General features: G+C 39.7%; 1 protein-coding gene across 1 annotated transcript in view; it reads right to left on the reverse strand.

The window, feature by feature from the left end:
- The window catches only part of RAB38 (RAB38, member RAS oncogene family), a 42,164-nt gene extending 41,310 nt beyond the window's left edge, over positions 1 to 854 (reverse strand). The window contains exon 1 of the mRNA XM_044666027.1: positions 653 to 854. Within this exon, the coding sequence (XP_044521962.1) occupies positions 653 to 854 (202 nt within the window). The remainder of the gene's footprint in view (positions 1 to 652) is intronic.
- Between the last annotated feature and the right edge of the window lie 16,382 nt (positions 855 to 17,236).

Genomic DNA, 17,236 nt, shown 5'->3' on the forward strand with positions numbered 1-17,236 from the left:
GAGAGAGAGAGAGAGAAAAAGAGAGAGAGAGAGAGAGAGAGAGAGAGAGAGGGAGAGGGAAACAGAGAGAGAGGGAGAGAGGTGGGGAGAGAAGGAGACAGAGACAGATATGAGGAGAGGGAGAGAGAAAAGAAAGAGAAATTGCATATATGCAAACATATATGCTACTATATGTAAAGAGGTATGAATACATGTGTGTATAATCTACACATATTCATAGCCAATGCTGGAATTTGCTTTGCTTGACTATGCATATTTGTTACAAGGTAGTTTCTTTTCCCCCTCCCAAAAGGGAGAGAGGGAACAGGAGGTGGTTTTTTTTCCTTGTTATTTGAAACATAAATTTGAACATTTAATTAGAAAAAGAGAGGGCTCTCGTGCCCCAGAGAATGGGAACTCCCAGAAAACTTGGTTGAAGCAAACCTAAGAAACACATTTATTCGAGTCCTCTTGGGAGGAAACTCCGTCTCTCCTCCACCAAGTTTTGCGCCAACTTTCAGAAGTTCCCCAGCAGCAGCCGCCCCGTGCCTGTGGGATGAGCCACAGAAGCAGGACCCCAGGAAGCCGTGCTTGGTCCCGGGATCTAGAGGAAGCCCTGGCCCTAGCCCCGGCCCGCGGGGCGGCACGGCCCCTCCCGGCCGGCCGCACTCACCCGCGATGTCCCAGAGCTGCAGGCGCACCACGGTCTCCGGGTCCCACTGGAGAACTTTCAAGGCGAAGTCCACTCCGATGGTGGCCCGGTAGTGGGAGGAGAAGTTCTGGTGCACATAGCGCTTGATGATGCTGGTCTTGCCCACGCCCAGGTCGCCGATCACCAGCAGCTTGTAGAGATGCTCCCTCGGCTGGCTCTGCATTCTGCCTCTGCGCCCAAGCCCAAGCCCGCACACGCTATGGCAGGCCCCGCGCACCCGGCGCAGGAGGGGCGCAGCCCCAGGAGAGACCCGGCGTGAGTGTGAGTGTAAGTGTGCGTGTGCGTGTGTGCGTGAGGGAGGGAGTCTGTGTGTGACCGAGAGAAGCCGGGGGAGGCAAAGAGGAGAAACTGGGAGGAGAAAAGAGGCGGGGCAGGCGGGGCTCCGCTCCCGCGGACCGCCCTGACTCTCCCCAGGGGGGCAAAACTCTGCCGTGACTTAGGGGAAGGTGAGGGCGAGAAGTGAATCTGGAGGATAGGGACACGAGTTTAGCGCGTGGGCCTGTGGAACGTGGAGGTAGGGGTGGGTAATTGAGCGAGTTCTTGAAGTGCAAAAGGACAAGGAATGGAAATGCCGGAAGCTTTCCTCTTTTATACATCTTTGTATCTCTCCACTTCTCCCGGACTCTGCTGAAGACCTCCTGGGATGCCACACTGTGGCCAGGAGGTGACCTCGTGGAGGAGGAGAGCAATCTTCCCCCCGGGCTGAGCTGAATTGAATTGAAAACCCTGGAAGATTTGTCTTCAAGGACCATTCTATCCAATTTGGGGGCCTGTTGTTTCCTTGGTGGAATACCAGGGCTTCATCACTGTTGACAAGTTACTTATCAAAGTCTCCCTCTTCTCCAAGGGCAAGTGGACAGTGTGACTCACCTAGGCTTTTTAAAATAAAAAGTTCCCACAGAACTTAATTTCTAATCCTTGATCCGAATTAGGTTATATAGTAGATTTAAAAAAAATTCACATTTCTCTTTACCTCACACTAAAATGTGGCTTGTCCCACAGAATCACTAATTAAAATAATTAGAAATTCTTTTGTAAATGTCAATTAACTCCTACCTCGCTTTTCCTTTCTTAAAAATAACAACAAAACAAAACCCCCTGCCCTCTGTTTTAGAATCAAAGATGTGTATTGGTTTTCCTGGTGGAAGAGAGGTAAAACCCTGGGATTAAGTGATTTGCCCAGGGCCACACACAGCTAGGAAGTTTGTGACTAGATTTGAACCTAGGACCTCTCATCTCTAAGTGTTGATCTCAATCCCTACACTTTCTTTTTAAGGACTACACTTTATTGAGTCAGTAATGTTGTATTTATCTTTGTCAAAGAAAGACACCCAAAGAGTTATTCCTTTTTTGGTTGTTATTGCGTAAGAAATATCAAGAGACAAGCGTGAAATAGTGGCTAGAGAGTTAGTCTTAGAGACAGGAACAAGTGAGTTTAAATCTTGCCTCTGATACATGTTAGCTGTATCATCAAGGACAAGCCTCTTAACATCCATCTCAGTGCAACAGGCTATTTTCTAAAACTAAGTTATGTAGTTCAATTGTTGATATGTTTCTGGGAATGCAATTTCCTTATTGAAAGTTGCCTACACCACTGATATCACTGGTCTAATACCTCCCTCCAAAAAAAGTTTAAAATGAAAACAAGAGAATAATAACATCAACAACTGAGGAGGAGGAGGAGGAGGAGGAGGAGGAGGAGGATGGTGCCAGTGATGATAGAAGTGATAGATATTTGTATAATGCTTTGGGGTTTACAAAGTACCTCATAGATTTTTTTTTTAAATTTGTAGGAGGACACAGCAAGCACCAAAGACTGAACTGTTTTGTATAAGGAGATGGGGCCTGCTTAAATTTACACCATTATTGTTGGGGTTCTTTAAAAAAAAAAAACTAAGATGCAAAACTGGTCTTTCTAAAACTATTACATAATTATCAGATATAATCTACCACTGACACATAAAAAACCCCTACATCACTATTTTAATAGACAATCATGGCAATTTTAAATGGTGTTAACCTATCTTTGCTTCAAATAGTTATTATCCTTTTATCCACTAAGAGATCAGGCAATGCTCCTCCCTACTTGTCTGGGACCTGTGCTAACTTGCTTTGCAGTTGATAATTTGGACAAGACTCCAACAGAGACTGTCAAACAGGAAATGATTTTTATTTTATCTATGAAGAAAGGAGAGATGAGTTGTAGTTGCAAAAACTTAAAAGGAATGATTACAGACATTTTTGAGGATTTTAGACTAGGTAAAGAAAGTGTTTACCTCTGTTATCTGAACTCTGGTTAACATGATGTAACCAGAAACAATAGGAAGAAGTTGCAAAAAAAAAAAAAAAAAAAAAAAAGGAAAATTTATGTTTGATATATACAAAACATTTCTAACAGTTGGAACTGTCCGAAAGTGGAATGGGCTATCTCAGGAAGTAGAGTTTTCCAACATTACTAGTTCTTGAAGCAAGGACAGGTGACTACTTGTCAGATGATGTTGTGAAGAAGATTCTTGTTCACGTGTGGTTTGGTATGTAAGGGATTTGGGGTTTCTTACATCTCTGAAATTCAGTGAGATGCATACAATATTCACAGAATTTATCTTTAACAACAGTTTTAATCTCCACTAAACATTTGTGTTGTTTTTCTTAAGATTAGGAAGAGCTTTTCGGAGTCATAGAATTTTATTTGAATCCTGATTCTGCTGTTTAATTGTGTCATCTTTGGTAAGTTAATTGACCTCTCTGAGCCTCCATTTCATCTGTAAAATGAGAGGGTAGACAAGAGGATCTCAAAGGTCTTCCTCCAGCTCTAAATTCTGTCATCTTTTGAAGAGTACAAGGAGCATAAAGTCAAGAGATAGGGATTTTCATCCTAACTTTGCCTTTTGTCAGCTGTGTTACCTGGGAAAATATTTACCTTTCCTGAACCATTGTTTCCTCCTCATTAAAAATGGAAATAATAATACTCCTTCCAGGCTCATTTCACTCTCTGATCAGCTCTACCTCCTCACCAGTCTTGCCCACCTCTGTTCTGGGCCCTCTCTCTTGGGCACTTTACAGTATTTGCCTCAGTTTCCTCATCTGTTAAATGCGAGTAATGATAGAACCTATCTCAGGGTGGCGTGAGGATCAAATGAAATAATATATGTAAAACACTTTGCAACCCTTAAAATACTATGGAGATATTAGCTCTTGGATTCTTTCCAATTAAATAACCAAAACATGGGTACATTAAAAAAAGGCAGGGAAAAGAGGGAAGGGAGAGGCAAGTTTATTAAGTTCCTGCTATGTGCCAGGCACTGTGCTAAGTACTTTATAAATATAATCTCATTTGATCCTTGCAACAGCCCTATAAGGTAGGTAGCTGATACTCCCATTTCATAGGTGAAGAAACTGAGGCAGACAGAGATTAAGTAATTTACCTAGGAATTCAGGACTTCTTGACTTCAGGACAAGAAATCAATACCTAAGTCACTTCCACTTCTTAGAATCCTTAGCTCCATTCAAGGTTGAGCTCACATACCACCTCCTAATATAATAAAATGTTAAATTAAATACAAAATAAATTAAAATACAAAATAAAGTCATAGAAATGTTGGAGATAGAAGAGAAGTGAGAGATTAATCATTTAGGAAAATTCCTTAATCTAAAAAATGAAGAAACTGAGAGTCAGAAAGGCAAGGTGATTTACCAAGTCCCTAATGACAGTTAGTGGTAGAACTCAGACTTCTCCATGTATAACAATGAATCTTTTACATCAAACTACCAACCTGTTTTCAGCAAAGGATTTAAATGGGAGAGAATTAGGAGATGAAAGTGGATGAATAAAGTTGGAGCCTTGTGGTGGATACCCTTTCATCCTAGATTGGGGGATTTAATCTTCATGGTAATGGAGAGCTATTTAGTGTTTTTGTGCAAAATGACATCATAAATACATTTTTAGGATAATCAGGCAACCATATGTAGGTCAGACCAAAACTAGGAAAGCTCTGAGGCAAACCTACCAACTAGGAGGCTGTTTATAGTCCAGTGATGAAACGAATCATAACTAGAGTCATTGTAGTGGTTGTGGTTATGGTCGTTAGTCCTTGTTTTTGAAGAGGGTCAGTGACATCATGGGGTGATGTCTTGACTTGCTTGTGAATTGGATTTAAGTGAGGCAGAATTACTTAAAGTCGTCCACCACACTTTCTTCCAGAGCCATCCAAGTTCAGTGGTGAGACAGTCAGGAGAGCTGGTGGTGGCCTGGGATGAAGCAGATGACTCGGCATCTCTTTGAGGTCTGCCCAAGCCCCAAGCCCTCCACAGCCTGTGCTTTAGCCTCCTTCATGGCTGTTGGAACAAACTGTTCTCATCTGCCCCATTCTGCTGCGGAAAGTCTTCACCTGCTTGGAATAGGCATCCTTCTAAGTCGCTGATGGGTGTGAGCCTGATCAGTTATCCTCAACCTGGTTTAGCCCATCTACAGGACAATTTCACCGAGGTGTGGCTGCTGCATATGCTACAGCTTTTCTTGGACCCACAGATGAGAGTTGGGAATCCTGGGTGAGGCTGTCCCTGTATCTTTGCAGGGATTCCATGCTTTCCATCTCCACATAACAAAGGTAGACACCAAAGATGGATAAGCAGCTCTGCAAAGGGCTCAGTTAAGTCCTCACACCTAACTAGGAGAATTAAGTTAAGAGTTAAGTCCACACACCTAACTAGTCTGTTTGAAAGGAAAGGAAGGAATTCATGAAGGAAGTATTTTAGAGGAAGAATCAACAGATCTTGTTCACTAGCTAGATATATGGGGGCAAAGAAGAATGAGGAGGTAAAGATCAAAAAATTAGAAAGTTTCCTAGAATGATCATCGTATTGGATTTGGGCTCAGAGGACCAGGGTTCCATACCTTGCTCAGAAACGTACAACTGTGTGACCAGAGGCAAATCCTTTCTCTCCTGGGGAGAGTTAGGTTTTTTCATCTTTCAAATGATGATAATACTCATACTTAACTCACAGGGTTGTAGGGAGAAAAATGCTTTGTAAGCTTCAGAGTGTTCATGTTTAGATGTAAATTGTTATCTAGTCCAATTTATCATCCTATTTATTCATTTTTAAAAACTACTTTTTATGTTTCTCCTGTCTACATACTACTGTCCTAAGCACTGAGAGAGAAGATACCAAGTGAAGTAAAGACATAGATAGACTTTGTTTTCACAAAGCTTACTTTGTAGAAGGAGGATAAGATACAAACAGATAAATTTAATAGCCAACATTACCTGACAGGTACACTAAGGAAATACAGGAAGAGTATCATGTGAAGTCCTAGAAGAAAGGGGTTAGAATGAGTATCAGGGAAGGCTTGTTGGCAAGGGGGCTATTTAGGCTGGATTTTAAAGGATATATAGATAAAGGTGGCTTAGGGAGGATGTTTCAAGCATATGGGTGGATGACATATTCAGGGAATGGTGAGTAGACTAGTTCAACTGGAACATCAAGTGCATTGAGTTTAGAAACATGAGATAAGATTAGAATGGTAGGATGATGCTAGAGTGTGAAATGATTTGAAGGCCAGGCAAAGGTGAGAATATGAAGCCACCAAAGATTGTCAAGCAGAGGAGTGGCACAGTGAGGTTTATGAGTAAGGAAGATTATTCTGGCAGCAATATGGAGGACACATTGGAAATTTCCCAAGGTTTCAAGCTTGTTGGCCTGAGGCAGTAACAGCCAATTCTAAAATAAATAAGGAGAGTGACTGATTTTAAAATAAATAAAGAGGTTGGGAGAGGAAGTCAGCTTGGTGGCACAAGAAGATGAATTTGATTTGGGAGATGTCCAGATGAATGTGATAGGATTGGTGCTTTACAAGAGTCACTTCAAGGGTGAGAGTCACTCCTCCAGGTTTGTAGGACAAATCCTGTCTGACTGGTTCTGTGATGTTACACCAATTGTGCCCTCCATAAAATAAGGACAGTGACTCCCTGAAATGATTCCATTGATTGGGATCAGCAGGATCAAGATAAAGAATTTTCCCAGAAACAAAGAAAGTAAACTCTAAAACATAAGTACCAGAAATAGCTAGAAATCTAACTATGCCCATGCCTGGCAATTAAGCAATGCCAGTTATGGAGCCCTAAAGGATTCAGAAAAAAGTCCTGGAGGCTTTAGGAAGCTAGAGAAAAAGTGGGGAAACTACCACCTAACAAATAGGGGACAAAGACAAAGTACAAATATCACAGATGTGTCCTTCATCTTCCTTCTTCTCTCAGGTCAAGTAAAAGGAAAAAAAAGATGATATATACTTTATGGTACTTTTAAGAGAAACCTTAGGTCATGGAAATGCTAAAAAAGCCAATATTGAGTGCTAGAAGGTAGTCATTCATGAAAACGAAGTGGGTAAGAAATACTTATTTGATATAGTAGGAAAACTAAAAGAGACAAAACAAAAGCAACAACAACATTGCCCAAGCCATTAGGAAGTCCTAATCCAAAGCTCTTCCCCAAATGTGACCTTGCCCAAATCGCCAATTCTCTCTAGACCTTTATAATTTCATTTGTAAAGATGGATTAAATAATCCCTTACCTACCTAAAGACATGGACCTAGACCAGATGGGCCATCTACTTCAGAGTTCTGCTACAAATAGAACTATATCCATCTATATCTATATCTATATCTATATCTATCCATTTTTATATGGATAATTGCTAGAAAAGTTGTGTCACTTTGGTACCCATCTGGGAAGGCATCTGGGAGTTTTGGAAGCAGGGAGGCATGGGGTGTGTGGTTTGGAAGGGAGCATTACCACAGGGAGTGGGAAAGCTTGTCTATAGGAAACTAGGATGCCAGGGATGATTAGAAGGTTAGCTTGAATTAAAAAAAGAGTAGGAATCAGAGTGAACAGAACATAAAGACATTAAAGGGCGAGGAGAGATTTGCTGGAAAGCCTCAAATCTAATGATTAAAGATTTCCATTTGGTGGAAAAGCTCTATGGAGCAGTTATAGGATTCAGAGCAAGGGAATGACATGATTCAAATGTCACTGGGGGAAGATAAGCCTCACAGCTGTGTATAGAAAAGATTGGACTAGGAGAACCTTGCTCCATCAAGCAAAGAGGAGAGAGAAAAATCAAAATAGTCTCTGAAACTATGATGATGCCATTTATTTAGACTAGATCTCTCTCCCTAATGCATAGGTTTTCCAAGGAGCAGAAAAGTGGGGAGAGAGGAGGGAATTCTCCTTGGGTCTGTTGCTCTAAAGCAGTGGTTCCCAAACTTTTTGGCCTACCACCCCCTTTCCAGAAAAAAACATTACTCAGCCCCCTGGAAATTAATTTTTTTAAAATTTTAATAGCAATTAATAGGAAAGATAATTGCACCTGTGGCCATCACCGCTTTCCTGGATCGCTGCAGCACCCACCAGGGGGTGGTAGCGCCCACTTTGGGAATCACCTCTCTAAAGGGTCTGACCTCAAGTTATGCATCAGAAAATTAGAGATTGAGAGGATAAAACACATCCCACCGTCCCCAGGATGACCAGTTGTGAGGCTCATCTCCAACACAAGCACATCAACTCTTGTACCCATTTGCAGGCTTAATACTCCCACATTCTATTTCCTACCACCACAGTCCAGCTCCAAACCTGTTTCTAAACTAATATTGACCTCAAAGGACAATTATAACCAAATCCCAACCAAGTATCCATACCAGCAGAAATGTAGTGCCATTTGGGAAATCTTCTCTTTCTCCAGCTTCTACCAAGTATATACACAAACTAAAAAATACTTATAGAAGCACATGATCAAAAAATTCAGAAACCATTTTCCTAAGAGAAGATGACATATAAAAAGAAACTTAATGACTGATCAATCTAACTGTAGCCCCTGGTACCAAAGGAATTCTATTCCTGTGTTTATTTTTTCACATTTTTAATTATTTCTTTAAGATTGCATATAGATGTAATTTTAATAATAATTTTCTGTCATTTTGAGATCCATGTTCTCTCCCTCACTCCCACCACCCCTCCACCCCAAGATGGCAGCAAGATGATATAAGTGATACATATGCTATCATGCAATACATATTTCCATGTTTGTCATATTGTAAAAAGGGGCACATATCACTTATATTAGAAAAAAATTCATGAAGTAAATGATGAGAAAAATGGTATGCTTTCATCTGCATTCAGAGTCCATCAGTTCCTTCCATGGCAGTGATAGCCTTTTTCATCATGAGTCCCTTGGAGTTGTCTTAGATCCTTGCATTGCTAATAATAGTTATCATTCACAGCGGATCCTCATACATTATGGCTGTTTCTGTGTACAAAGTCCCCCTGGTTCTTCTCACTTCACTTTACATAACTTCATACAGGTCTTTCCAGATTTTTTGTGATCATCCTCTTCATCATTTCTTATGTTACAACAGTATTCCATTACAATCATATACCACTACTTGTTCAGCCATTACCCAATTGATGGACACCCTTCTTGTTTTCAATTCTTTGCTGCTACAAAAAAGAGCCGCTATAAATATTTTCATATATGTACATCTTTTTCCCCTATCTTTGATTTTTTTTGAAATAAGTTTCTTTTTTGCAAGATGGAAAATGGCAGGGTGGAATTTCCATGTTGCACTTTTAGTGACTTTCTTTTCAAACTGCAGCTAAATGATGATTAGGACAACCTTTATGAGCATCAATAAATTGATACACTTCCTAAATTTGGAACTGAAATGGGTTTGCCATCCAAAGTCACAGAATCTTAGAGATGGAAGGTACCTCAGAGACTGTCTAATGCAACCCTTACCCAATTACAATATGCAGGAGAGGCAATCCTGCTTTTCTTGAAGTCCCCCAGAGAGAAGGAACCCGAGGACTTCTCAAAGCAGTCTTTTCCACTCTTAGATATCTATAATAGAGTGCCTGCTCTGGAGTCAGAAATATTTGATTTTAAATTTTTTTTAAACCCTTGTACTTCGGTGTATTTTCTCATAGATGGAAGAGTGGTAAGGGTGGGCAATGGGGGTCAAGTGACTTGCCCAGGGTCACACAGCTGGAAGTGGCTGAGGCCGGGTTTGAACCTAGGACCTCCTGTCTCTAGGCCTGACTCTCACTCCACTGAGCTACCCAGCTGCCCCTTTAAATTTTGCCTTATACACTTACTAGCTGTGTGGGCAAGTCACTTAATTCTGTTTGCCTCAGTTTCCTCATCTGTAAATTTTAAAGAAGGAAATGGTAAAGTACTCCAGGACTTTTACTAAGAAAACCCCCCCCAAAGAGTCCCAAAGAGTCAGACGTGACTGAAACAACTGAACAAGAACAACAACAAATTATTTGGAAGTTTCTTTTTCCTTCCAGAAAATCTATTATTCCATCTTTGAAATTTCTACACAGTGCTGGTAGGTCCTGCCCTCTGGGCCAAAGCAAATCAAGACATATTTCCTTTCCTGAAGAAAACCCTTCAAATACAATGCTTGAAGACTGTTAGGTATCTCTCAACACTATCCACCTCCACCCAGTCTCTCTTTTTTAGGCTAATCATCTTTTAACAGTCTTCATCTGGAATTTACCACCAAAATGTCAGCATCCCTGAAGAGCAGGCTCATTTCATACCCAGTGCTTGTTGCCCAGGAACCTCCAAAGACTCCAGATTCTTCCAATGACAAACAACCTTTTCTTTCTGTAGTGAATGGATGAAAGTCTGTACACTTCTCAGAGTTTTGCCCCCTTTAGAACTTGGTCAGACTTTCTGCTGAAAGGAGTTTGAAGCTGCCCTAGAGGACACCCTTCCCATGGAACCCAGAAGAACCTCCAAGAATCCACAGCAGGCTAGCCAATGTCTCAGAGCTTATGATTGCTAGGACCACATTCTCTCCTCCCTGCAAAGACCCTTACAATCCAGCCAGGGGATTAGGCAACTGTTTTCCTTCTTGCTGAGGGAAAGAAATAGGCCAAATAAAAAATAATTGAAGATGAAGGAGATTTTCACAGTTTCAACTAGGCTAAGAAGATTACATGTATTCTAACTGTAATCATGGTTGTAGATTTATTTCCTGCTAAGGTTCACACTGAAGTCACAAGTCACAGAAGGCACATAGGGGTTTTATTGACTTCAGAGAAGCAGTAACCCTTTTTTCTTATCTGCTTGTTACTAATTAACTAACTTCTATCTGATTTTTATGTCATTGAAGTTTTTAAAGACAAAGGAAGAGACCAAGTAGGAAAAGCTTTTACATTTGGTCTCAAAAATTGTGAAAGAAAATTCTTTACTCTATTGTCTATCTTGAGTTAACACTAACAAGTACCTCACTGGACTGAAGACAGGATTTACTCTCCTTTGTCTACTTTTAAACCAGATCAACAAAAGATTGAACACCCTACTTAGTACTAGGTGAGATTTAGCAAATTCACACCCTTACTGTGAATCCTTTTGATGAGAACTTAACCTTCAGAAGGTGAGAAGGTCTATCCCACAGATCTGGGCAGTGCTGGATTTGGAAACTGTGATTGGCCCCTGGGAATTGGGGCAGGAACAAGAAGTCACAATAAAAGCAAGCCCTGAACTCCCTCAGAGCAGATTGTCTTTGAGAAGACAGTCTGAAGAGATTTTCTACTGGAGATAGTCTTCTGACTGGGGAGACTTCCAGGGAGCTTCACTGGAGACTGTGGCTTGGATCATGGTCTTGGAGCTCAGCTTCAACTTCGACTCTTGGGTGAGTGAAAGGCTGACTCCTTTCCTAGTTTCCTAAGAGACTAGCTTCCATCTTGGAGGAGGCCACATGGTTACTCACCACCAGCCTTCCTGGTTGAAAGCTAATTAATCTCTGCCTGGATTAAGCAGACTCAGAGTAAACATTTAAATTGATAGGATAGATAACCTCTCTAACCTCTTCACATTTCTCTACTTTATTGTTTCCTCTCCATTTTATAAGTATTTGTAAATAAATTTGTGATTTGAGATATAATAAATATTGGCAACCACATAATTTCATAAAATTATTGTCCAACCATTAACCCTTACAAAGTATATAATTCCACTGGGCTAGAACCAATTGCCATTTTATCTAACTAAAACTTTGAATGGTGCAAATTTGAACACATGCAACTCATTACTTGCACTAATCAGGGCCTAACTGTAGTATAAGTTGTTGTTTTTTTTAATAATGAAATTTTAAAAAGTTTTTCCAGATGATGTCAATACAATTTTTAATTTTGTTTTCTGACATTTTGAAATGCATATTCTCTCTCCCTCCCATGCCTCTCCTCTCCCCTAGAAGGCAGATGATATGATATAGGTTATGCTTATATTATCATATAATACATATTTCTATGTTTGTTATATTATAAACAAGACACATATTACATGCATTAGAGAAAAATTCATGAAGGAAATAAAGAATGTTATATTTCAATCTGTATTTGGACTCTCTTCCTTTCAAGATGGATATCCTTTTATTGTCATGACTCCCTCAGAATTGTCCTGGATCCTTGCCTTGTTGATAATAGTTATAATTCAGTTGATCACTATATGTTATTGTTACTGGCTATAACATTTTCCTTGTTTTGGTCACTTCACTTTATATCACTTCATAGAAATCTTTCCAGGCTTTTTCATGATCATCTTGTTTACTATTATTCCATTATAAGAATATACCACAACTTGTTCAGTCATTTCCCAATTGATGGACATCCCTTCAGTTTCCAGGTCTTTGCCACCACAAAAAGAGCTGCTATACATATTTTGTACAGGTAGGTTTTTTTTCCCTATCTTTAATCTCTTTGAGATATAGATCAAAGAGTATGCACAATTTTATGGCCCTTTGGGCATGGTTCTAGATTGTTCTCCAGAATGATTGTATCAGCTCACCACTCTTCCCACAGTGTATCAGTGTCTCAATTTTTCTACATCTCCTCCAACATTTTTCATTTTCCTTTTTTGTCATGTCAGCCAGTCTCATGAATATGAGATAGTATACCTCAAGGATGTTTTGGTTTGCATCCCTAATCAATAGTGATTTGGAGCATTTTTTTGTATGAATAGTTTTAATTTCTTCATTTGAGAATTGCTTGTTCATATCCTTGACCATTTGTCAATTGGTAAATGCTTTGTATTCTTATAAATTTGATTCAGTTCTCTATATATTTGAGAAGTGAAGCCTTTATCAGGGAGACTTGCTATAATTTTCCCTAGCTTGCTGTTTGCCCTTAATCTTGGTTGCATTGTTTTTGTTTGTATAGAAGCTTTTTAATTTAATATAGTCAAAGTTATCTATTTTATGTCTCATAATATTTTCTATATCTTGTTTTGACCTAAATTATTCCCTTATCCACAGGTCTACAGGCAAACTACTTTGTGCTCCCCTAATTTGTTTATGGTATTACTATTTATTTCTAAATCATATGTCCATTTTGACTTTGTCTTGGCATATGGCAGGAAGTACTGGCCTATGACCAATTTTCATCATACTCTTTTACATTTTCCAAGCAGTTTTTGTCAAATAGTAAGTTCTTCTTCCAAAAGCCTGGATCTTTGTATTTGTCAAACACTAGGTTGCTATAGTCATATACCATTGCATGTTGAGTGCCTAATCTATTCCATTGGTCCCTCACTCTATTTCTTAGCCAGTAGCAGATTATTTTGGTGATTGCTTCTTTGTAATTATAGTTTGAGATCCAGTACACCAATCCAATTTAATTTAGAATAAAAAGTGTTTTCTTTGTCTTCATAAAAATGGTTTTCTCTGGCATCAACAAAATAGCACCTACTTAATGGGGGTTGAATTGAATCAAGGTCATAGATCTAAAGGTAAAAGACATTGGAAACTAAGGCCCAAAGTGTGGTTTGTCCATGGTCACACAGGTAGTGAATTTCAAAGGCTGGATTTGTACCCAGATCTCTTAAATTTAAACTCCACTGTTCTTCCCACCATACCATACTACTTTCCCATGCACTGTGCTCTAGTGAAAAGAGTCCAACAGGACATCATCTTATACAATCAGTATATTCCAGGACTCTTCACATAAGTTGAAAACCTCACTTAATAGTGATCCTCATCATTTAATAAGTATTTCTTGTGCAAACATGGTGGGCATTTATTACTTTTTTTTTTTTTTTGGCTTATCAGAGCTACCAACATCACTACTCTTGTACCTTAGGGCCATTATTAATAATTAGATAATGTTAATGAAACAAAGAGAAGCACTGCTCTAACATGAATATAAATTATTAGTTGAGAACTCCAGATTAAGATTGATGCAACAGCTGATCTTTAGTACAAAATAATGTAATGGCTCCATACTAATATTTCTCAGAGAATGAGCATGATTGGGCAAACTGCTATAAGACTTCATGTCACATCAGAAAATGGTCCAGATGTAGTGAATGATTTTATTAAAAATTATTTTACATATTTTTCTGCCTTTATTTTTTCTAGTTGCCAGTTATGTATACCTGAATTTATGTGTGTTGAGTTTGTGGAAAATAAGATCCTACTGTACTTGATTTGAAAGTAAAGGACCTAGTTTCCCATTCCACTTCTACTAATCTATATAGCCTTAGCTCAGTTACTTGACTTCTCTGGGCCCAAGTTCCTTATTCTATAAAATGGAGTCCAATTAGTTGATTTTTAAAATCCCTCCCAACTTAGAACTTTATGAACTACTCAAAACGGAAGATATTTTATTTTACATATGTATTTTATATGACATTTTTTCAAAATATATCCCATCCCTTCAATCTTCTACCGAGAGAGTTCTCTATTGTGACAAAGAAAAACAAATCAGCAAAATGAATCAAATTCATCATCCAAGTCTGACTGTGTATAACCTGGAAGTTTTATTGGATCTCCTTAAAAACTAGATTAGATATAGGCACTTACCAAATAAGTAAGTGTTTTTTTTCTTTATGAGAGTCAACAGTAAGTGGCTCAACTATGCAATAGCTTGAAAATAATCAATTATGTAATTTAGAGTTCAGGCTTGAACTCAGGTCTATCCACTAGGCTACCTAGCTGCCCCAGATTGGCATTTAAGGACTCTTCTAACTTTCTATATATATTTAACGCTTTCCAGTAATCCTTTTTGTGCTTGTCTTCTTATTTGATCCCTCCTGAAAAGGGGTTCCCCAAATGGAAAGGAATTTCCCCCTTCCGTTATTTTGTTCCTCCTGAGGGTCAGAATCAGCCATGCAGGCTGGTGAGAGATAGGTAGGGAGGGGTGGGAATTAGAAAGGGCACAAAGGGAGGAATTCATAGACTATGGTGTACTCAGCCAAGAATGGATTTTCCTAAGAAAGCTAGTGTACTAGGAATAACCTGATCTTTTTTTTTTCCTTTTTTTCTTAGAGTTGAGGCATGTGAACCAGGATCAGCAATGGCCTACTGCCCACTAGAAACTGTCTTATAGCCTAGCACGCCCTGATTTATTGAACTAGCTTAGGGAGAGAGGCAGCAGAGTATATACTCCAAAGAGCCTTGGCACTTGGAATCAGGAGATCTGGGTCACAATCTCAGCTGTGATATTTTCTAGCTAAGTGGTTAGTAACAAATCATTTAACCTTTTGGAACCTCAGTTCCTTTATTTCTAAAAATAGAGATAATTCAGGCACTGCCTTCCACAAGATATTATTTAAAGGTATTTAAAACTACAATGCATCATACAAATAGGTGGTGTTACGATGATGGTTATGGTTATGTTCATGGTAATGATAATGCTGATTGCTGGAGGTACAGGATAGAATGGAATTGATGCCATTGTGTTTTTCCACTTAATGTGTATCATTTTTCAGGAACGTATTATAAACATGTGAGCTCTTATAATAGTCACTACAAATTTGTGCCATCTGTTGCTTTCCTGATTTAGACATTTAATCCTATTAAAATGTTTCTTTTATACTTTTTCTTTGGTTGCTTACAGTGGTGTCTGACTCTTTATGACCCCATTTGGAGTTTTCTTGGCAAAAATGCTGGAGTGGTTTGTCATTTCCTTCTTGAGGTTCATTTTACAAATGAGGAAACTGAGGCAAACGGGGTTAAGTGACTTGCCCAGGGTCACACAGGTAGTAAGTGTCTGAAACCAGATTTGAACCAAGGAAGATGAGTCTTCCTGACTCTAGACCCGGCACTCTATCCGCAGTATCACCTCGTTGCCCTTCATTTATAATCTGACGTGAAATCAGGGTGACTTGGGGTGCTCACTGTGGACAGCAATGCTCAATCAATCGATAAATATTTATTAAGGGTCTACTATATGCCAGGCACTGTGAGAAGCCCTGGGGATCCAGAAAGAGCCATGAGACAGTCGCTGCCTTTCATGGAGGCTACAGTCTAATGGGAGAGACAACATGAAAACAAATATATACAAAGCCATCTACACAGAGGAACAGTTCAGCTTCAGGGATCAATGAATCCCTTCATGTAGGTGTTCCCTCCACCAGTGCCGATTATGACTCTTCTGAATAGTAGGAGAGAGCCTCCATTTGTAGCTGTGGTCAAAAATAGCCATCATTTCACAGCCCGATCGGAGGTGAGTGAATATCTCCACATGTGACAAGGAGGGTTTGGGGCAAGAGGCATGAAATGTGTCTCTGGGCCATATTCAAACCAATAAGCAATTACTAAGGACTTATAATGTGCCTGACATCTCCTGCTAAGGATACAAGAGAAAAATCAAGCAATCCTTGACCTCAAGAACCTTACATTTTGGGGACAGCTGGGTGGCTCAGTAGATTGAGAGCCAGGTCTAGAGATGGGAGGTCCTAGGTTTGAATCTGGCCTCAGACACTTCCCAGCTGTGTGACCCTGGGCAAGTCACTTGACCCCCATTGCCTAGCCCTTACCACTCTTCTGCCTTGGAGCCAATACACAGTATTGACTCCAAGATGGAAGGTAAGGGTTTAAAAAATTTTTTAAAAAGAACCTTACATTTTGTTGGGGGGAATTGTGCATAAAGTCTTCCATCTTGAAACACTGACCAAATATAAGTTTCTTGAGAGCAGGGATTGTTTTGTCATTTGTATTTCTATCCCCTAACCCTATCACCACCGTATGACACCGCCATCACTACCACCATCTCCCTTCGGACACTGCAGGAGTTACTAAAAACCCAGAATCGTTGGGAATAATAGAGCCCCTCTGAACCCCCACACCTGCTTATATCCCTGCCTGCTTGGCCATCTCAGAGGGAAGGAATCCTTGTGGAGAGGGATTCCCCTTTCCTCATCCTCACCAGCCACAATGGCAGACCAGCTACCACCAGTGGGCAGCCACAGAAAGGGCAATTATCTCCCAGACCTCAACTGTTACTATCAGCACAGCCCTCATAGCCATCATCTGGGGAAGCAAGTCCGATAGAAAAAGGGCCAGCTATCCCCACCAGCTGCCAACTGGCTTCTATAAACAGCAGGCACATTATTTTGTATAGAGTATATACTTCATAAATGTTTCATTTATCTATGTATGGCATATAGTAGGCATTTAGTAAGTGATTTCCCCTAACTTATTGTTTTATTTGATCAATTATCTATACTTAAGATTAAGAGATGGAGAAAAATAATACAGATTAAAC

Source organism: Gracilinanus agilis, chromosome 3, assembly GCF_016433145.1.
Source record: "Gracilinanus agilis isolate LMUSP501 chromosome 3, AgileGrace, whole genome shotgun sequence".
Classification (NCBI taxonomy): Eukaryota; Metazoa; Chordata; class Mammalia; order Didelphimorphia; family Didelphidae; genus Gracilinanus; species Gracilinanus agilis.